Here is a 22,810-nt window from a genome sequence, read left to right on the forward strand (position 1 = left end):
TGGTCAGGGCACAATGCAAGAATCAACCAGTGAATGCGTAAATAAATGGAACAACAAATCTCTTTCTCTCTCAAAAACAAAAAAAAGAAAAGTCAATAAATTTTAAAAACCCAAACTGGTGACCCAAATAATACACATTATCAGGCCAGAAGTGACCACCTAGGAGTTGCCAGTTCCCAGACTCTGTCATTACTCAGGTGTCACTTCAGTGGAAGTGGCAGGAGATGATTGGGAAAGACTGGCAGGAACCTTATTGCGATATATAGAATGTGATCAGAAGTTCAGTTGGAAGTAACATGCATGACTGGCAGGTCAGTGAAGAACTGTCATCTGAGGGAGAAAATACTGGAGGCAGAGTGATCGGCTGGGGGCTGTTGCAGTGTTTTGGCAAAAGATGCACAGGGTCTAAACCAGAGACAGGTAGGTGTGGAAGGCACAGATTGACAATAGGTGACAATAAAAAAATTTAAATAATTAAAATGAATTATGCTTATTGTATTAAAAATCTCAAGCCATAGTGAAAGATAAAAAAAAATCCACAAATCACATCAACCTTCATACTTATATCTGGTGAACGTTATTTCAGACATTTTTCGATAAGAAGAAGTCTACAGGGAGGAATAAATAAAAATACACAGAAATTATTAAGGGACTACAGCATGCACTGCTGTATTTGCCGTCTCTAGAACAGTGTCTGGCCCATGGTAGGCGCTCCGTACATTGTTGGCAAAATTAGATTAGTTGACTCATTGCATTAAGACAGACCACACCCCATGGGGGACCTCACCAAACAAAGGAAGAGAAAAGTTATTGTAGAATTTGGGGTACAGGTGGCATTTTGGTGAATATTAAATAAGGCAGAGTATTGGTAGGCTCAAAGCAAAGCGGGGCTGTGTGTAGAAAGGTCGGCATCGGTGTTCACTGCAAAGTAGACCTAGGATCCTGCTTCCGTGGACACTACAAAGCAAAGAGCTAGGTGGACTGTGGTGTCCAGGAACCCCCATCTGCAGCTTTGTTCCTGAGTGTAAACTGAGGCTGTGGAAGGAGTCAGGAAACAGAAAGGCAAACTGGAGAGATGTTTAGAAGGCAAAATCAATAGAACTTGCTGACATTAGACATGGAATGAAGGAAAACAGTGAGATGAAATTTCACTCCTCACTTTATGGCTCCTATGAGGCTAGAAGACCATGACCGTAGCTGATGTGAAATACTCCTATATGTAAACAGCAGTTGGATTAGGGAAGCAGGAGAGGGATGGGGCGGGATCATCACCTCAGCTTTTGACTTGTTGGATTTCTGGTTGCTGAGGGAGCTCTACAGTATAGATCCACAGTAAGGAGGAGGAGGTATGAGAATGGAGACACGGGTCAGAAATACAGGTATAGAAGTAGATAGATGCCCAGGAGTCATTCACATTGTATAGGGGGTGGCCTGCAGAGTGAGAAGAGTGCTGGGTCAAGAAAAGAACCTCAGAAAGATTTCCCTACAGTTTCAAGGCCAGCAGGCTGAGCCCAAAGTAAGTCCAGAAATGGACAGAAGAACTGCCAGGACAGAGAAGCTGGGGAGAGTTCTGAGGAAAAGTGAGTGGCCAGCTGTATCACGTGCAGTAAACAGACTCAAGAAGGAAAGAACTAAAGTGGGTTTTCACAACTGCAGGTGGATGGCAACCTTGGCCAGGATACCTACAGAGAAGTGAGTACAGCCGAAGACTGACTTCCATATGTCCAGCCATTAATAATAAGGAAGGAGTGGAAATAGCTCACTTATAATAAGTGAGGGGAGGAGACAGGGCAATGACTGCTGTGGGAATCAGGGTCAAAGGATGATTTTTAGCAAGAAGATGTCCCAGTGATTCACGTTTCCGACCAGTTAGAGTCAGGACCTGATGAAATTCATTAAAAGTATTTTTAACTGTGTAAATATTTTATATTTTTCAGTACTCACTTGAACAGTCCACTTCAATAATTCCTTCCTGCCCCTTCCCTAGCAACATACACACACACACAGAGTGATAGACACTTGATTCTATTATATTGACCCTGTAGACCGCTTCTAGGAAGAATTCCTGCTGGGACTGTATCCCAGAGGTGTGGCTCTGGGACTGCACCCAAGGCAGTGGGAAGGATCAGATGAACCTTCAGCTCCGAAGGAAGGACTCAGTCGCCCATGTATTTAGTTGGATAGTATAAAAGAAATCCTCCCAGGATAAACATTTAGGAAAGAATGAAGTTTTTAAAAGGTAGAACCAATAACAAATTTTATTTTATTTCCTGCACAGGCAGCAACATTGAACTATGAAGACAGCCAAACCACTCAGGCCAGCAACACCAGGGGAAGCTGATGGGTCAGGTGCGATCCCATCTCCATCAGGTCACGGCTCCACTTTTGGATTTCAACCTCTGTGGAAAGTGCAGGCTTCCAGGAGTTCTGTAGGGGCAGAGAAGAAAGGTAGGGCAGTCAATATCTACCTGTGTTTACTGTCTGTTGAGGGAGTAAATAGCTACTTTTGAATACGAAAGCATTCAGACCATAGCCATGCTCCTCTGATGGCTAGATCAGTCATTCTTCCAGTGGCCTTCTCCACTTGCCAGCATGGCACTGTGCCTATCCCAGGTTGTGCCCCATGCCAAGGATGGTAACACAATTTCCCTGCTCTACATCATCCCCCACCTGTGTTTTATAGACAGAGCTCCACACATGAGCCCATGTGATTGGAACGAACCTGAAAAGACTGATCTCTGACCTCTTTAGGCCAGTGAGGAACTACCAGAGCAAGAGGCACTAGGCACTTGGCACGTGACAATTTCTGTACTAGGGGCTGAAGATGGAGCAGAGAACAGTGGAGCTGTTCTCCCCTTTCCCAAAGGGGACTTTCTCCCCTTTAAGAGGGTATAGCTTATAGTCTGGGTGCTCTCAGCAATGGCCACAGGCAAGTATATTCCTTACACCAGAAGTGTGCGGGGAAGCTGTTAAAATGCAAAAACCCTGACTGTGCACAGACTTGCTGAGTCAGTATCCCCAGGGCCTGGAATCAGTATTTTAAGGTCCATGGCTCACTTATGTGCAATGTATGTGAATGTATGTGCAACAAAAGTTGACATGCATTCACCCTATAACCATGGTATTCACCCACATCTTCCAAGTGATTTCAAGTGATTAAATGAGGTCCAACATAGATTGAGTGCAAAGGTGTGTTTTATTGTATTTTAATTCTGAGAAAACTGGTGTTCCAGATGAATAGTATGTATGACTTTATCGTTACCAGAACTTACTATTGTTCAAGCTTTAAGAGTAGTGCTGTGTTAAAGATCTTTCTGCAGTGTTGGAAATGCTACCTTTGCCCACCTATATGGAGTCACACATAGTTGAACATTTGAATTGTGGCTCGTGTGGCTGAGAAAAAAATTTTTTTCATTTTAATTAATTTAAACTTAAATAGCCATTGTGGCTAGGGGCTACCTAGGTATTGGACAACGCAACTCTGAATTTAAAAAGGATTTTAGTGCATAGCAATGGGCATGGGCACATAAACCTCTTACTTTGGAATTCTGCATCTGCAGGCAGTTCACTACTTCAGCACTCGTGGCCTCCTTGCTGTCTGCCCATGCAAGTAGACCTCCATATATTCTGGGATTATATTGTTCCATCATTAATTCATCTTGTCCCTTAGTTACCTCCTGGGGACCATAGCCCACTTCTCATTTTGTACCCACCATTCAGAGCCCTGCCTGTATTTGCTTTGTAGCTCCCCCCCGCCATGCTGTTCCTCCTACTCACTGGAAGTCGAGCATTGTTTCAGGTTAGCCACAGCCGTGACATACTCTGCTCCTAAGTATGATTCGTACGTTGTTCTGTCTTGAAGTTCAGCCAGACATTTTGTATCATCCCTGAACAGAAGGTCCTTGGTTTTAGATTGAAACATACAAAAGTCATCCAAGCAGGCAGTTCCATTTTTTCCAAAGATGACCTGTCAGATGAATAGAAAGTACGTGAGGACCTGTGGTAGTGAGCTGCTAGGAACACATGGTTGAGATGGAGGAGGATGAAAGCTGGGAAATGGCTTTGTAAAGAAAGGGAGGTTACAGGGGATGCCTCAGGGTCTCCCCCCTCCCTCACCTGGTGTTCACCCTTTTTTGGCCCTGGCTCCATGTTTTCACAAAGGACTATTTGCTCTGTGAGGTGCCTCCTACCCAGCCACTCTCTCCTGCTTTCTCTGGTCTCTCCACTTCCCTGGCCAGGGCCTTGGGGGCTGCTTCCAGGAAGTGAAAGGACAGAAACTTATTCCCTTCCAAGTGTTATTGTTAGAGAAGGTATTAAACGTGAGCCTCTCAATGAGGAGTGGAACAGGTGGTTGCTGCAAGTTCATGTTTGACTACATCTTTGATCCTATCTTGGGCAAGAGGCTTGATCACTGCAGGCTTCCTAAGGTTATAAGTGAAATAATGATTACAAAAAGTATATCATTCCACCTAGCACCTAGTCTTTATTAAGTCTGAATTATTATTATCATTTATCATAAAAGGACTTGCAGAGATATGCTAACTTAATTCTTAAAAAGGAAAACTAATGGTGAGTCAATAGGCAGGAAGCTGTCGTTGAGAGGAAGGTGGTGATGTGAGTTGAGGAGCCCTTTAGATTAGAATATTTAGACAGCCCCTCTCCCCATCAAGGTTGGCTCTGTGAGGGTAGGGGCCTTGGGTTGTCTGGATACTGGAGTGATTCTCAGTCTGTCTAAGCAAGGGAAACGCAGGTTTTCATTTCATGACCCATGTCGAGGAAGTCTGGGAAACAGAATCAGTTTCCTTCACTTAAAAAAATATAGATGTGCATAAAATAAAACTACCACAGAGCAAGGTTAAGGGCAAGCAAGAAGGCAGACATGAGGACATGCAGATCAGATGGGTGATTATCTCCAGTGACCAGGAGAGCCAGGCCTGGGAGATCCAGTTCCACAATCCATACCCTCCCAATTCTAGTTTCAAGAAAGAGAATGCTGGAATGTGGGCTGCATTTAGCTGTGAGTTCCCACCAAATAATCACCCAGAAAGAAAGGGTGGGAGGCCCTGGCTGCTTCATACCTGCTGGTCTAGTAACACCTGGCGAACACAAGCTGCCTTATCTTCCCTCGAGACAACACCGTGATTTGGGGATCGGGCTAGGTGGCAGTGCTCAGCCTCGGTCACAGCCTTCCTGGTGCCGTCAGTGCACAGCAGCTCGAAGTCTTCCTGCTTTAGATTCTTAGCCCAGGCATCGGGGTTCCTTCCTGGAGATAGAGAAAGCCGGTCAGCCACAGCTGACAGTTTTGGTCAAGACACCCTCTCCAGGGGGCTATGACAGACCCATCGGTGTGTGGAGGGCCTGAATCCAGTGACCAGCAGAAGTGCGCACACTGAGGTTACAGTGATGTGGAGAGGAAGAGACTAGAGTTAGCAGGAATTCCTAGTGACCACCCTCTCCAGCCTGCCCTCCCCAGCCAGAGAAGAGTGGACTATATCCTGTGGATTCTGTTCAAAAAGTTCTTTATTTCTACTAAATTCTAAAGCATCTGGACCTCTTACTCAAGTGTAGGAAGAACATGACCCTCAACTAGTTGACAATCTCTGTGCTCTGTCTTGTACCAACAAGCCAGAGAACTTTGCCAGAAGCCTTTCCAGAAACTACAGCAGTGTTTTAACTCTGACTCACTCATACTGGCTCTACGTGAAAACATGCACAGTCCTCTGTGCACACGGGTCCATATCCTGTCCTCAGTCCTTTGCTTCATCTTCTCCAGATCCTCTCTAGAAAAGAAAACTCACCCGTTCTCAGGATTTTGGCTTTTTCTCCCAGAGGCAAACATCAAAGATGTTTTCCCAGTTTATACTTCTCTCCAAAGATGCAGTGTTGCAATATTTTTCCTAATTTAATTTCCAGTTGGTTTTCTTCATTTAACTGAACAACTAATACATGAGTTCACAAGTATAAAAGTTTACATTACTTATATATAAAGTTAAAATACCTGTTTTCAACACTCCCCAAATGTACACTTTTAGTCTTAATAGAAAATTCCAAATTTCCTGCCTCTCCCTGCCTAGTAACTGCACACATCTTCGCTCACCTTCTCATATTTCTCCTTTCGTTTCTTACCAGTCCCTCCAACTCAACACCTTCCAAATAAAATCCATCATTGTTCTCTCCAAACCCATCTATTCTACATGTAATTTAAGCATTTATGTAATACTATGTTCTCAGCTCTCTGTAAGACATAGTCTTATTAGAGAGGAGAAAATGGCACACATGCCAAAAGCAAAACTTCAGGGCACAGATAACATTTTTCATCTTGTGGAACACACTCTAAATGCTGTGTGATCTCAGAACTGACACAGTGAGTATGTTAATTAGGGGAAGCTAGCTGGAGGAGGCAAGGTTTTACATGTGTCTTGTAAAATGTATAGGATTGAGAGGAGAAAGGAATGCTTCTCAGAGGGATGAGGGAGGGCACTGGGAAGACTCAGAGTCAGGTACGAACCTGGTGCTTCCAAAGGGTGAGAGGAGAATGGCCCCACTGGGACAGAGTCCTGGGCGGTGGAACTGAGCCAGTGAGGCACGCCCAGGCACTACAGGCCTTGAGTGTGGGAGGCAGTGTGGCACTCGGCAAGAGGGAAGGTGGGTCTATGAGGATTTATGAATGGAAGTCAGTGTTAATGTATGAGCCAGAGCCTGGAACAGGACAGTTAAGAATAATGAGATGGGAGGAGCTTCAGTCTGGGTTAGGAGGGTAGCAGTGGGCATCTAGAAGTGCATGACAAAACTATTCTTTCCAGTAATAGTAATCCTTGATTGTGTATAAAAGTAATTTGTAAAATGCTACATAGTTTAAGGAAGAAAATTCTGAAGCACTTACAATCCCATTGCAGCCACTTTTAAGATTGGTACATTTCTTTCAGTCTTTTTTCAACACATACACGTGTAATATGCAGATGTATCTGAATAATTAGATCATACAGTCCACATGCTTTTGTATCCTGATTCTTCCATATCACAACATACTAAAGAATTAATAAGGACACATTCTAAAGAAACGAAAAACATGCTGACTGAGGAACTGATCTAGGCTTGACTGACAGGGCATGTAGTAGAGTCTTCAGTAGGGACAGAGGCCGTGGGAAGAGGACTGGATTTTGAGAGAATACAAGGAGCTTGGATTTATACAGGCTGAGGTTGCTGCGCCAGTGTACTTTGCACGTAAAAATTACCATGTGGCAAAAAGAGATCCTGGGATGCTTTTGGATGGGAGGTTAGGCCTCCCCTCTAAATTCTCCTCAATAGTTCTGGCTTTTAGGGTCACTGCAAATAGTGGGGAGATGGAGCCTAGAGAGGGAAGCCCTACTCAGAAGAATACAAAAAGAAATCAAGAAGTGACAAAGAAACAGTCTTAGGGTAACACTCAACAGCAGGAAAAAGGAACACCCTTGAAGAAAAAAGCAAAAATAATAGGAGGGAAAGAAGAAAAATTAACCAGACCAATATTCCTTCAAGTAAGAATTTAGCAACTCCTATATGCCACATACTATAGTTGATGTTAAGATATAAAAAGAGGAAGAAAGAGCTCAAAGATTTCCTATGGCCACCATTTATTATAGAATGTGATAAACTGATAATACTAGCAATATGGACAAAGGATTCTGTTGTCGATGTGCGTGTGCCATTGACATACAATGTGTGTGTGCCATCAGGGAAGGCTTCTTGGACGAGTTGGTGCCACACTAGTTCATTCTAGATGAGTCGCAGGTAAAATTTGAGGTTGTGTGAAGGGGCGGGGGAGGGGAAGGAGATAACCACTATGTGGACTGTAGTACATCCAATAAGCAGTAATACTGAGCAGGCAGATGAAGTACTTATCATTCTTCCCAACTTTTTAAAATCCCTGTTCTGTTTTTTAATGTCAGTATTCACCCACTAGTTTTAGTATCCAATAATGACTCTTGACTGAATAAATTTTTACTGTATTGAGTGCCAAGTGATAGTTTTTTTAACTCTGTAATTATTTCTACATTTATTAGTTAGCATTGTAAGGAATAAGGAATATCTATCCTTTTACTTTCATTTGTTTAATCAGGATAGACTCATGTATTCTTATTTTATCCAATGGGTTATTATCTTTTATATTATTACTATTATTACTATTTCTTTTATTGCTCAAAATATCCCAGATTTGGCCAGTGGGAGGTCCTTTAAAACATTTCCTGTGTGCTTCCATATGTCCATGTCTCTGAACACTTCACTGTGATCTAACAAGCTCACTTTGTATTTGCCTTGCCCAGCTCTAGAATCTGCTGTGGTTGTAGGGGCCCTGGTTCCTTTTATTGGAGGTGGTTCTAGACTGAAGATCTTGGTGTTCATTGCTACTGATGTGCCACTGTCTCTGGGTTTTTTTCAGTGGATATAGAATATATTGGAATATATATTGACCTGGAAATATGGAAGTAATTATATAGACCTGTGTGCCTTTTAGCAGTGATTTAGAAAATTTGAATATGGACTGTGGATATGATGAGTATTGAATCCATGTTAATATAAATATTCTGATTTGGGTCATTGTAATGCAGGTATATAAGAGAATATCCTTGTTCTCAAGAAACATGCCCTGCAGTGTTTAGGAGACAGACAACATAATGTCTGCACCCATGGTAGGGTTCCTGGGCGAGATTTAGGGCCAGTGGAACCTCACAGTCTTACCATTCTGCTTACCCATGTGAAAACTTCTCTCTTCACTGAATAAAAAGGTTGAGGATCAGAGCTATGGAACCTGAGAGTCCATAACACTTCCACCCAGCATCCTGAGCACAAGGGAACCCAGCAACCCCAGTTTTGAGGGGCGGAGGAGCATGCGCACATACCCTCAGTGTTCTGTAGGACAGTCTGGTCTTTCACAAAGGCCACATCTCCACTCTCAACCAGACACCTACAGAGAGCCAGGTAGGAAGGAAGAAGAAAGTCAGCGAGATACATCAGTCATTCGGGAGGGCCGCTTTACAGATCTAGGGCTGGCCATCTGACGTCAGTGACTGTGACTCCCCTTCTATCATTGATCTATTATTCCCAGTAGTAGATTTATTACTAATCTGATGTATATTACTAATGGAAGTAGTTAAAAAAAGAAAACGAAACCTCTGATTTGGTTTGTAGTTATACCAGGGGTGTCAGACACATTTTCACCGGGGGGCCACATCAGCCTCGCAGTTGCCTTCAAAGGGCTGAATGTAATTGTAGGACTGTGTAAATGTAACTGCTCCTTAACAGTTAAGCGAGAGTTAGGCTCTGCTGCAGGGTAGAAACAAGGTGCCAGGCTGGACAAGACAAGGTGGAGGGCGCCCACGGGCCTTGCATTTGCCACCTGTGAGTTATACAACCTTGGTTCTACACACTAAATCTTAAATTCTGGAATAGTTTCTCCAACAGAGAGGGTTATATCATTTTCCTAGTATTAAATCAAACATTAGAGAGTAGTTTTCCAATGTGGAATAACCTTTATTTTTTTTCCTTTACTACTGAGAAGTTCAGTTGCAATACTACCATCATTGTGCAAGTTAATGGATTCCTGAACTACTAACACAGGCCTGAATGAGAAAGGATAGTTAAAAAGTATAAGGTCATAAGGTGCACAGGTGTCTCTATAAAATGATAAACATTTCATGGAATAGAGATGTAGTTGGGAATGTAATCATGTGCTTTACTTTCATATATTTGCAGGTGAGTATGGTTGCAGGTTGCCCAAAGATGAATGAATGGAAGAGCACGGGCCCCCAACCCCTGTATTCAGCTGTGTTAGGGTCCCTGCACACTGGCACTTGTAACATTTTGAACCAGATCACTCTTGTTGTAGGGTGCTGCCGATGCATGCAGGATGTTTAGCAGCCTCTACCAACTGGGGGTCAGAAGCAACACCCCAGCCCGTTCTAGCCCTATTTGATCATCAAAAACATCTCCAGACACTGCCAAGTGTCCCCAGAGAGCAAACTGCCCTCTCTTGAGAACTTCCAGTCTGCATCATCCTGCCATCTTTGTTATCTATGACAGCCAGGTCTGGAGGCTCTGGCTGTCATAGGGTTCTTCATGGGGTTGCTGAATGTGGCACCCTGATGCATGCAGGACCAGCAGACTAGAAACATAAACTCTCCTGAGTTCCTAAAAAGGAAACTTTTGAGAGCTGGGGGTGCTATTATGTTCATATCAGTGTTTTTTGTTGTTGTTGTTGTTGTTTTTAACATTTTATTTATTTATCTTTAGAGGGGAAGGGAAAGAGAGAGGAAGGACACATCAATGTATGGTTGCTTCTTGTGCATCTCCTGCAGGGAACTGGCCCCTGCCAGAAACTGGCCTGCAACCCAAGCATGTGCCCTGACTGGGAATCGAACCGCGATCTTCTGGTTCGCAGGCCTGCGCTCAATCCACTGAGCCATATCGGTGTTTTAAGACTTACCTGAAAGCCCCCGTATAACCATAGTATCTCTCATTGTTGTTGGCTTGACACTCCTTTCCTGGAATATTTTCTGAGCCGATACAAAGAGCACAGAGACTGGAAGTCGGCTCATACCCAGGAGCACAGCCTTGACTGAAATACTTATCTGTGTGGAAGGACAAGGGGAAGTCAGCTTTTCCTAATCAAGTCAATATGAATGGTCTTCATCTGACACATAAAAGGTGTGTGTGGCCCAAAACAGGTAGAGACCTCCAAGACCTTAAAGAGACCTGAGGATCCCACGTACTCATATTGCCTAGAAAGCCCTATAGCAGGACTGTAGCTATTGACCCAATAGCCATTTCCCCTAGTTCCTTCACAACAAAGCTCTAGTTTTTAAATGTTTTTCTCCATTAATTATTTTATTGACATATAATTGACATTTAACATTATTATCTGTTTCAGGTGTACAACATAATGACTGTGAATATATTGTGAAATGATCACCACAAATCTAGTTAACACCTGTCACCCTACATAGTTATAAATTCTTTTTCTTTTGATGAGAAATGTAAGCTCACTCTTAGCAACTTTTAAATATGCAACACAGCATTGTTAACTTCAGTCACCATGCTACACATCACCCATGACTTACTTATTTTATAACTGGAAATTTGTATCTTTTAATCCCCTTTACCCATGTTGTCCAAACCCCACCCCTGGCCCCTGGCAACCAGCAATGTCTTTTGTGTATCTAATAGGTCAGTTTGGTTTCTTATTTTTTTTTTAGATTCCACATATAAATGAGATTATATGGTATTTATCTTTCTCTGTCTGACTTATTTCATTTACTATAATGCTCTCAAGGTCAATCCATGTCATAGCAAAAGTGGCAGGATTTCCTTTATTTTTTATGGCTGAATAATATTCCAGTGTGTGTATGTGTACATGTGTATCTCACGTCTTTCTTATCCATTCATCTATTGATAGACACATTGTTTCCACGTCTTGGCTATTGTAAATAACACTTCAGTGAACATGGGAGTGCATATATCTTTTTGAGTTAGTGTTTTGCTTGTTTTTCATAATACCCAGTAGTGGAATTGCTAGATCCTATGGTAATTCTACTTTTAATTTTCCTAACAAGATCTGGTTTTATTTGGGCAAAAATATGCCCAGTTGACACTTCCAGTTTCTTTTACTGCTGAGTGGACTATGTGCCTAAGTTCTGAGCAGTGAGAAGCTAATTGAAGTAATTGGGTTAGATTTCCTGAATGGCTTCTTCAAGAAGCTAACAGTAGGTGGCATACACTTTAAGTTGCCCTTACTCCTTGCTCCTTGAGGCTTCCTGGATTGTGGATGTGATGGCAATTATGGTTGACCTTGAAGCTGGAGGCCTCGTGCTCAGAACCATAAAGCAGAAAAAGGGAAGGAGCCTGGGTTTCCAATGATTATATCAACATGGACTGCGCACCTCTCCTCTTTTTCAGCAGAGAGAAAGGTAATTCATTATGTGCAACCAAAGAGAACCATTCCAATTCATCTCTCCAGCCCTCCTATCTCTCTTAGGTATTTTCTTAAGGTCTTCTTTAACCAAATTTTATAGATCCAGGGCCACAGCAGGGTTTTGTACCATACTATTCTCTTTCTAGTGCATACCACTCTCTTTCTGCCCTGTCCTGATTACAGTGACCTCCTGGGATGCACTCACCAAATTCGCAGTGGTTGATCTTGTTGTAGAGCAGGCCCATGGGGATGTTCCAGCCAGCGGTTCTGTCTACTCCAGTATGACAGGACTTCTTGCCTTTTAGAGAGTTCCAGGTGAGGCCATCTGATCCCAATGACTTAACCACAGCCACAGCAAAATACCCTACCATAAAGAGACCAAAAAAGGATGTATTAACATCTCTAGGTCCTCCAGGGTGTCTCTCTGCAGTCAAACCCTGCCATCTCCCTATGGAAGCAAAATTATTCTGAATCATTCCTGTTGTCTTTGAAAGGGCCCTTCCCAATAACTGAGTAAGGTGAAGTCCAAGTCACCCTGTCAGGTGGAGATTAATCTGAACTGAAAAAATCAAAGTAGTAAGAATATATTATCAGCAGAGCAATGGCTGATATATGACCCTTCCCAAAGGCACAAAGGTACTGAAACTGTAAATCAGCAACTCATCCTCCACTGTACAATATCAGAGGAATGAATACGGAAGAGTACATGTAACTCCAACATTTTATATACTAACAATGTTAGTAAAGAGTAGTACATGAATAATAAACTGCAGTGGATATTCTGGCCAGGTATTTTGTGATATGCAAAATACAGGTTTGTACCAAAATAAATATATGAAGTGGAAACTGTCAAAAGTCACCTGCCATCTCTAGCAGCAGGTAGTTGCTGATCCTTTAACTTGGGAGTAGAACATGAACCCAAGATTTCACTTTCTAACTTAACTCAATAAATTATTTATAATGAAAAACAAAGAAGTTATATTATCCATAGAATAAGAATGGGCCTTTCTATGTTCTGTTAATGAGCTTGGCTCCTTGAGTAATAGAAGAAGGCTTGGAGGTTGCAGTCAGAGGAAGTCACAGGACAGACTTGCACATGGGTAGCTGGGAAGTAACCTGGAGAGGCCTGAGCATAGGGGTTCTGGGACCCAGTGCCCACTGTGGTGTAAGACTTCCTGACTTGCTCCCACCCCATCTGTCCAGATCCACCCCAGCCAGACCTCTGGGTAAGAGCCAGGTTGGCCTGGGTTCTGAGCCCAGCCCGGCCCAGAGACTTGGTAAATTTATACTCCTAGACATCTGTCTGTGTGAGCCAATCTCCTCCTTCCTGCCAGCCACAAATATGAAAGGCTCCTCACTGGTGCTCTCATATGACACTGTGCAGGCCTAATGTAATGCAAGGCAGTCAGGAACAGTGAGGAGGGTGTGGATTTGCTTATTGAATATAGGAGCCTAGACAATTTGTAAGCTCTCTCAGTTGTTGGTCCTCTTATACATCAATAAGACTCACCTTCCAGGATTAAATGGGACATCTTTTGTGCAGGTCATGGCAAGTGTAAAAGAGTAACCATCAGTACCAATTACTACCTTTCCATGATTCTTTTGCATTCTAAAAATTGATCTCTTTCGTTGCCTTCTACTTTTGATTTTAATTTAAACTTGCCTTCCCCTTTCCCAAAATCAATGGAATTTATCTTAAACTCATGAGATTACCAATCCCAACTCACCTTTTTCTGCTGTTTTCTCACAATTCCTGTCATAAGTTTCTGGAGAGGAGAAAATTAAGATGTCATTAAATATTCATTTATAGATTAAAAATCATGCCTTTCTCATGTTGTAGATCAGAATAAAAAGAGCCAGGAAAACTACATATCACAAATCTCCCCAAAGCCCAGGCTCTCTTGATTGTGGAAATTCACTTTAACTCACTGGCCTATGGAATACAGCCCAAAATTATGAATTTCAAGTTTCCTGCTCTGTATGTTCTGGAGTCAGTCCCTGCCTACTACACTTGAGTCCTTGCATCAGGGCGATAGCAGAAGTGTGTTTTGTAAGCAACAAGATTTGCCAGAAATCCCAAGTGAGAATCCCATCCGCCTTCTGCATTGAAGCCTGTTGTAGCTGGAACTTCACAGTGCAAAGCCTCCATTCCCCTGGTGGATGGTATGATAGAAGATCTATCCTTCAAGGTAACTGTGGGGATTAGAGATTAGAGAGCCCAGAGCCTGGGAAATAGGAGGTGCTCTGTAAGCAAGAGCTTTATAGTGCATGTGGTATGAATCAGGCTATGATTTTCCCATCTCCTGTTTTCATGGCCTAGAGGAAGTAAAACACCGGGGGGCAACTCCCCTACTTACTGTAGTTCTCTGCCAGGACAGGCACCAGACCACACTTGCCCGCTATGTAGATGAACCCTCCATCCAAGCTCATGGCATCAGCTTCTCCTTTCTGCAAAAACACAACACAACACAGCAGGTGAAAAGAGGACATTTACTGTCCCATCTGCTCTTCCACGGGTTTCCTTGAAGCAGCCTTCCCAGCATAGGTCATGAATGACCCAGGAGACAGCCATTGCTAGTTCTGGATATCCAAAGGATTGGCCAGGTACACCCAGCACAGAAAATAAAATGTACTGTCATTTTCACCCAAACTGTCATGAATGGATGATCAATTCTGGGTGCCTTGCTTAGTTTCTTCAGAGGCAAAGACCCACATTCAGTCTGCCTGTCCTCTAATAGGACACACTATCTCAGAGACATTCCCACAACAACCTGCTGACACCAAGAATTCCCCTTTGTGAGACAGATGAGTGGAGCCCAGCCCCAAGGAGCCCATCAGATCCATAAGCTCAGAAGTACTGACGCTCCTGTAGGGCTGGGCTCCTACAGTGAGGTCAAGGTTCTTAACTCATTTTTCCCAGTGAGTTAGCTGCCCACATATATGAATATTCCTGGGTTTTCATCTCCTTCCCAGGAATACTTCCTCAGCCTTAGGGACAGGCAGGCAGCAGTGCAGGGACACTGCCTTGTAGAGATGTGAGTGACATACCATAATCTTGGCAATGCAGTCTTCGGTGAACTCTGCAGCTTCACAATTTACTTTCCCATTACTGTTTATACTCCACTCGTCACATTTGGCCTTCTCATGGTGGCCTACCGCACACCACTTCACACTCTGGCATTCATTTTGGGGAGCAAGTGGGCCTAGGGCATAAGAAAGAGAATGGGATTTAGAAAGACACCAGAAGCTGCCTGCTGGTTATAAATGCTACTAACTGTATTAATGAAAATGCTGGGATCTGTCCAAACAGATCCCATTCAAGGAATTAGTCATCTTAGAAAGCAAAGGCAATTAAGTCTTGGTTGACTGCTTATCATGCTCCCAACTACTGGGCACTCTATCACTCCAGGCTAGTTTTTTTTTCTCTTCTTTTTGAGATAACACTTAGCCACTTGAGCTGTTCTTCTTTATTTGTTCATTGATTATTTTCTGTTCCCTATAGAGGACATAAACTTAGTCAGGCAAGGGCTATCCCTGTCTTTTTCTCCATAGCACCCTCTTTGTTGAGGACAGTGCCTGGCCCGTAGTTGATATAATAAATGTCCACTGAATAAATGGACACAAGCTTAACTTTCAGACTCAGCTCAAGAGTCACTTCCTCAGGAAAGCCTTACCTTAACAAAAGGACATGTTTTTGTTTCATGATTTCATGGGACCATGATATTTTGTTCTGTGTTTGTTTTAGGTTTTTTTTTTTAGCTTCTTCTGAGTAAATCTCCCCTTTTTAATCAACTGTTCAATAGAATTACTATCCATTGAACATTTGTCTTCTCCACTGGTAAAAAAGTTCCATGATAGCAGAACCTAATATATATTTGTCTCACCATTATATACACAGCACCTAGCACAACTTATTGCCAGATAATAAATATCTATTGAATAAGTAAATGATCAAACAAATCTCTAGTGATCCGAGGAAATTTAAGAACAGGATGGACCTGTTCGGAGCTCCAGCCTTACTAGGCCACATGTTGACCATGTACTGGCTGCAGATATGCAATTAATTCCATTCTCTTTGACTTTGTGCCAGGCTAACTGACTTCATAGAGTAGTTGGGGCAACCCTGATTTATACAAGGGAAATAGTATCATTTTAAGAATGCATTTCCTTTAATGTCCTTTGGGGATGTCCAGGCCCATCTCATGACGATGAGTGCCGTTTAGCATCTGTCCAATGGGTAGAACAGGTAACATGAGGGCAGGTTCCCGAGCTCCTAAGATCACACGGTCCTTCCCAAGTACTCACATGTCTTATCCCTCAGGTTCTCAAGAGCAGTGGCATACTCATATCCCAGGTACATCTTGGCGTCCATCTTAGGGGGGATCTTTAAAAACCCTTGGGCAGAGTCCTTAAACAGCAGGTCTTTCCCATGAGGGGAGCTGAAGAGCTGGAAGGCCTCAGATTTACCCCTGCCAAAATGTTCCTGTGTGTAGTAAACAAACAAACAAACAACAATGAGTGGCTACAGTGACAAAGTAGGTTATGAAGAAAACTTAAAATCCCAGAAAACTAAATTAAACTGACATTTTCAAGATGCCAGTAAAGAGAGCAGTCAGGCCTGCTCTATACTCCCAGCACTCCCCTCCCAACCCTATTTCCTTGGATGTTTCTGTGCTTGTCTCCCTGGCTGGGTCCATGGCTCAATGACTACAAAAAAAAGAATTTGTCAGGGGCTGACACTGTGTGGTTGCCACTTAAACTCTTGGTGGGTGGATGGGAGGGCTGGGTGGTAGATAGTTGGCTCCTTTCTGGCGTTCTGCTGCTCTGGGGATGCAAAGCTGGTTGTGCCTGCGGCTCCCTTGCAGTCAGGTGGACAGACATCAGGAAAGAGATCATTTCCTTCTGGGGAGGTCCTTCTGGGAAGGAGTGTTTGCCCTTGCCTTGTAAGGCCTGATTTCGATGGAAAGAAATGGAATGGAGCAATAAAGAACATCTTTACATCACTGATCCGAAATGTAGGGGTCTGGAAAACCATAAAGCAGGAGTGGGCTCTGTGCCACTAAGAAAAATTCCTGCCGGGCACTTTCAGGTAAGTGGAAGGTATGTGGCATAATTCCCACTCTGTCCTGAAAACAGAAGATTCTATAGTGGCAATAAAGGAACAAAAGAAATTCCCCCAATCCAAGCAAAGGACCACTAAGTAGGAAGGAGGGTGGTGGATTTGGTACCTGGGCCTTGTTGAGAAGCTCCCAGATTAAGTCCTCCTTGCCATCTACACTTCGGGCCACAACAGCATGGGAAGGGACTCTGGCCAGGTGGCATTCCTTGTATTTGTCGACTGGCTTCCGGGTGTTGTCTCTGCAGAGCAGCTCATACTGGTTCCTCTCAGCCTGGTTTGTAAGGGCCTCTGGGGAAGGAAAGCCCAGAAGAACCTACTGCAGACAAAGCCGTGAGCTATGGTCCTCCCCCCCTCCCTTGTAATCCCATGGCATCATAAAATGTACAAGCTAAGAAGCCTAGAGCAAATACTGAGGGCCAGAGACTATAAGGAACCTGACTTTCTCAAGATCCCACAGAGTTACTGGCAAGGAAGCTTCTGATACCCAGTGCAAGGGTGACTGCCCCATATCCCATAATTGGTCTCATCTCAACAGGCCAACTATAGGCCATAGTTGGCCAGGCCTGCCCCCAATCCTTTACTAGGGCAACACTTAAAAGGAGGAAGGGTCCCTGTACATCCAAGAGATTGAATGATGGAAAGAGGCCCAGGAGTCAAGGTGGGAACCCTCCAGCCACATACCTCTGCACAGGTAGAAACCCAAACAGTGATAAAGGAGGAACACACTGTGCTCGTGTCTAACTGCTGAGCATGAAAAAGGAGGCAGGAAAAAGAGAAGGCCCACTGCTTGGAGGGGATCTGCAAATTCTTCTATCACCTACCGAATACTGTCAAGTGCTTGACAAAGGCTACCTCCCCAGCATCATCCATCAGACACCTGTGAGAAGAAATACATTAGGAGGTTTTCTTCAGGACAGATCCTTCTCCTTGGGCTTGAGGGTTTGATCCCACTATCCAACCCTGGGACAAGGGGAGAGCCTGGTGGAAGCCTCTTTGCCATCGCACAGCAGAGGAAGCACCATGGGGTGTTGATACCACTGATGTCAAAGGGATGAGCTCACAGGAGCTGGAGGTCCCTCACTCTGTGCCGCAAAGCAGTAAAAAGACACTAAAGATATTTTAGAACAGAGAAGAGTTTTCAAATTTCTGAAATGGAGGATAAAAGCAGAGTATCTCCTGATGGAGAAGTACCCTCAGCTGGCTATAAAACTGGAGGATATAACCAAGGGAAAGGAAGGGGCAAGAAAGAAGCCATGTGAGCTATCTGCATAGAGACCAGGAGGGGAGGCAGGAGAGTGGCCAGTACATTGAGCAAGGGACTGCTGCAATAGAAAACGAAGGGCCAGTCACTGAAGAATGGGCCAGACACTGGGGACATGCTCGTCCCCTCAGGTTCTGCCCAGTCCAGTGAGAAGACACACTGGCCAGATTCAAGGGCTCTGGGGAAATGCAAAAGTCCCCAGGAAAGGGGAGTCTTTGATAAAGGGCCTCCTTTATCAATGTCACACTACAAGAGCATGCACTGGCCTGGCTGGGGAGACCCAGCTAGACCTCTGAGTCACTATGAGGGGATTAGGCCTCCTGAACACTCCTGTTGCAAGCTGGGCTCTGCGGTGCTCCAGGAGGGTTTCCCAGCCTGAGGACATTGAACACTTTGGCTGCTATGAACCAGTAGCCAGTCTCACTCACTTGAGGGCACCCGAGTAGCCAAAGTATGGTTCGTGGTTAGAGCAGGCACACTTGTTGGTCCCTTTTCCCGCACACAGTTGACACAGTTTGGGGAAGGCTGTCCCATCCGCACAGGGAACACAGCTGCCCGCGAAGAAATTGCCCACTGCTGCTCAACACAAAGATGTGGAACAAAGGATGTGAGCCAGCCTGGCCAGGGACAGTCACAGCTCCAGGCCCAGGCTCAGGAGTGAACACACAGCAACCAGAGCAAAACCAGCATCCCATCCCCAGGTGGCCTTGTGTGTGGTCCCTCCTCAACATCAGAGTGTCAAAAAGGACCAGGTTAACCCCTGACCTCCCCTCCCCTCCTCCAGAACTTGACTCTGCCTGCCACCAACAAAGGCCTGTCTCAGGTCACTGACAGCCCCTCCCTGCCTTGTCAGATTGGAACAATGCAGACAGGGGTCTCCTCTGGGAGTCATGCCCAAGAGATGCCAGACCCACCTGGGCAGGTGCATGCCTGCATGGCCAGCAGATGGCCACCAGAGAAAACTCCAGGAGTCGGAGACACATGAGGGGGAGAAAGGAAAGCACCCCAGGGAAGGGGACAGTAGGGCGCAGCAAACTTGGACCTGCCTGAACCTTCTGTCAGGCCCAGTGCCCTCACCCCCACCCCTCCAAACATTCTCTGCTGGGGTGTTGAGAGCTAAGACTCAGCCGACAGCTCCCAAGGGCTGCTGGTGGAGCAGACCTGGCCAGTCTGAAGCTGGTTAACCTCCCACCTCCACCCCAAGAGTCATCAGACATGATTATGTCTGAGTGACCTCAGGGTGGCCTATGTGGGCACCTACAGAAGGAATACATGCCTGAGGGCCCTCACCCTCCTGCCCGCTTACCTTTCTGAAGAGAATCACATGGCTCAGGCAGTTCCGAATAGAGTAAGCCTATGGGGACAACCCACCCAGCGGACCTGCCAAGGCCTGTGTGGCAAGACTTTCTGCCTTTGAGCTCGTTCAGCTGGAAGTCGCTGCCCTTCTTCACCACGGCCACAGCATAGTAGCTGGTTTGTGGATCTGCAGAGACAGCGTGAATGGAAGACCTGCAACCTGGGCCTCAGGGAAACACTGCTCATCACGGCTGGGCTCCTGACTAGGGAAGGGGAACCACCAGCCACACTCATGTAGGGCTGGGCGGTAAAGAGGGAGGGGTCAGAATCAGTTTCCTAGTCTTGGGGGAAAGAAAGGATTGCAGAGGGGACATTTGCAATAACCCTCCAGGCAAACACAGGCAAGACACCATGTGCACATGTGCCCCCAGTGACTTTTCCTACCCTGGCCCTGCAGGTTGTCTGACCCCTCTGCCTACACCTACTAACCCAAGCCTACCAGGAGACTGGAGCTGTGGCATGGAGGCCACATTCCTGACTCCACCTATTTCCTGTCCCCTGACACAGGCGCAGGGATGGAGAGGTTACCCTCAGAAAAGTCACAAGGCTGTTGGGACTCCATGTGTGTGCTCCAGTGTGGTCTCTCCTCTGAGTGAGGCACCCGTGGTTCTTGGAGACTTCTGTATACAGCTCTAAACCCTAATGGTTCAGGTCAGGCTGTACCCAGGCTGCTCTGTTTCTCCAGGGAGCACATTTCCTGGCCCAGGAGGTCAGTGTCAGCTGCACCAGCCCTCAACCAGCCCAAAGGCACAGAGGCCTCACAAGTCAGTAGAGCCCACTCACTCTTCCATCACCCTCCTGAACAAGACAAGACTCTACCAGGAGAGAACAAGCATCTCTCAGGGGAGAACAATGGCCACAAACTCTCTCTGGGGTTCCCGGGGAAAACTTACCAGCTTCTGAGCCATAGAACTCTGCCACTACAGGTTTCAGATTGTAGGGAGCCAGGCCCGCCTCATACACCCAACCCGCATCCAGTGTCATAGCATCTGCTTTGTTGTCCTGAAAAAAAACCAGACCAGACACCAGTGAAGCCCTCCCTTCTAGAAAAGACCACCTAAACCCAGGTGAGTGAGGTTGACTGGCAGGGCTTCTTGGATCTGGGGCTGGGAAAACCATCAGCTTGGCCACATCACACACTAACTCAAGCTTCATTGGACTCTAGCACCCTGGTGAGGGAATTGGGCCGCCATATCCCTGTTCCTGCCGCATAGAGGAAGAAAGAAATCATTTTTCTTTTCGCTGCTGAGAAGTCTTGCTTTTATCCTAGAAAACCACATGTGACCTTTTGGGATCAACTTGAGTTACAGAGGCTTCACCCAGCAGGCCTCGTGGGGGAAAGCTGCCTTCCCCAAACCAGGCAGGGGGCACACAGCCCATGCACCGCAGGCTCTGAGGGAGGTTGCAGCCAATGACTCAGGTCTGCCTGCCTGGCCATGCTTTTACACATGTTTACACTGGAAATCCCGGTGCTTTGCTCTGGTGACCTCTTTATCTTGGTCCTTCTGCTAAGGCCTCTCAGAAGTCACTGTGAAGCCCTCCTTCTGGGCCAGTGGGGATTTGACGACACTCTTCTCCACTCTGACTCAGTGCTCAGTAGTGTACCTTCCTGTCCTGGGTCCATATAACTGCAGGAGTCTTTCATTCATGGATTCAGTGTTTCTCTGGGTTTCAACTTCTTGCTTCACTCTACACTAAGTGCTAAACGATATTTACTTCCATTATGGCCCACTGTTCATTTACTTGTCTGCTCAGACATGAGCTCACCACTGTCCAAGTCAGCTGTATTTTACACATTAAAAAATAGAGACACTTTAAGTCCCTTCTTGAGGCTACATAGTAAGTAGGGAAGCTGGGATTCAAATCCAGGCTGAATGGGTTTATTTTTTCCATTACACTGTTACTTGCTGGTTGTTGTTGGTATTTTATTTTCTGTTTCAACTTTAAAATAATAATTCCCTTTAAATATATTAGGCATCTTTTCACTGTATCTATAATTTATTTTCTCTTAAAAAAATTTTAACACTAATCCAAGGATATGTTTATTGATTTTAGAGAGATAGGAAGGAAGAATGAGAAACACTGATAGGGGACAGAAGTATCGATTGTTTGCCTCCCTTGTGTACCCTGACCACACAGGGTGTGAGCCCTCATGGGGAATCAAACCCACAGCTTTTTGGTGTGCAGGACAATGTTTTAACCAACTAAGCAGCCCACTCAGGGCTACAATTTATTTTCTCTTAGAGTGAGAAGCTCTGTTTTTCATATGGACTTTTCTGTTGCCTTTTTTCTTCAAATATCTTTAATCAAAGTGTTTTTTTCTAGAAGCCCTTTGCCTGTACTCTATGAATAGTTATAATGGATGAAATTACAAAGCAGCAGCAATAGCTCCATGGTCTGTGTCATGTTATGTAGGTAGGGGATAAGACAATAGTGTTCCTAAATGAAATGAAATAATCATGTAAGCCAACCTATGTATTTGTCTAGCTGAAACTTTTCTCTTTGATGTTGGCATTGTTTTTATTGTTGTTTTATTCTAGTAAAATACATATCATAAAATTTACCATTTAGCCATTATAAGTGTACATTTCAATGCCATTAAATACTTTCACTTTCATTCCACAGCTAGACACCAGATATGGAACAATCTTTGAGACTTTCTTGGCATCACAAGAAAATATTCAGAGACTCTGTCCATTTACCACACATATTGTAAAATTGAAGTAAATAAGCAAATAAACAAGATCCTTTCCCAGGGCAGTGAGGTTGGGTCTTTCTTGGACAAGACACCAGGATCCCAGACAGGAACCACTGGAGCCTCAGGACCTCAGGAACCAAGGAGCCAACACCTGATTCAGTGGGAATTCAGTGGGAATCCACTAGAGCAGCAGAGATTCTGAGGGGAACCTGAACCAGCAGAGGGGCTGGGGTATCAAAATCAAACATGACTTAGGTGCAGATAACCAAATCCAGATGACAGTAAGGCACAATGCATGGTCATCAACAAGAAGAACAGCTTTGGGCCCTTAAGAGGTATAGAGGTTAGACTGTCAGATGCAGTGGAGAAGAGCTACCTGTGAGGTATTTGATACACAGTGAAGGCTACAATCACAGGCCTCAGCCTGTG

The 22,810-nt window shown here is 44.7% G+C and overlaps 1 protein-coding gene across 1 annotated transcript in view; it reads right to left on the minus strand.

Annotated features, from left to right (window-relative positions):
- The window catches only part of LOC118997558 (serotransferrin-like), a 42,940-nt gene that overhangs the window by 13,981 nt on the left and 6,149 nt on the right, over nt 1-22,810 (minus strand). Inside the window, 15 exon segments of the mRNA XM_037061256.1 lie at nt 3,252-3,267; nt 3,778-3,967; nt 5,079-5,263; nt 8,880-8,944; nt 10,463-10,607; nt 12,153-12,311; nt 13,675-13,713; nt 14,305-14,395; nt 14,996-15,150; nt 16,253-16,430; nt 17,176-17,354; nt 17,888-17,943; nt 18,756-18,903; nt 19,634-19,810; nt 20,577-20,685. Coding sequence (XP_036917151.1) covers nt 3,252-3,267; nt 3,778-3,967; nt 5,079-5,263; nt 8,880-8,944; nt 10,463-10,607; nt 12,153-12,311; nt 13,675-13,713; nt 14,305-14,395; nt 14,996-15,150; nt 16,253-16,430; nt 17,176-17,354; nt 17,888-17,943; nt 18,756-18,903; nt 19,634-19,810; nt 20,577-20,685 — 1,892 coding nt within the window.

Source organism: Sturnira hondurensis, unplaced genomic scaffold (assembly GCF_014824575.4).
Source record: "Sturnira hondurensis isolate 20B ecotype Veracruz unplaced genomic scaffold, ASM1482457v3 Scaffold0013299, whole genome shotgun sequence".
NCBI lineage: Eukaryota > Metazoa > Chordata > Mammalia > Chiroptera > Phyllostomidae > Sturnira > Sturnira hondurensis.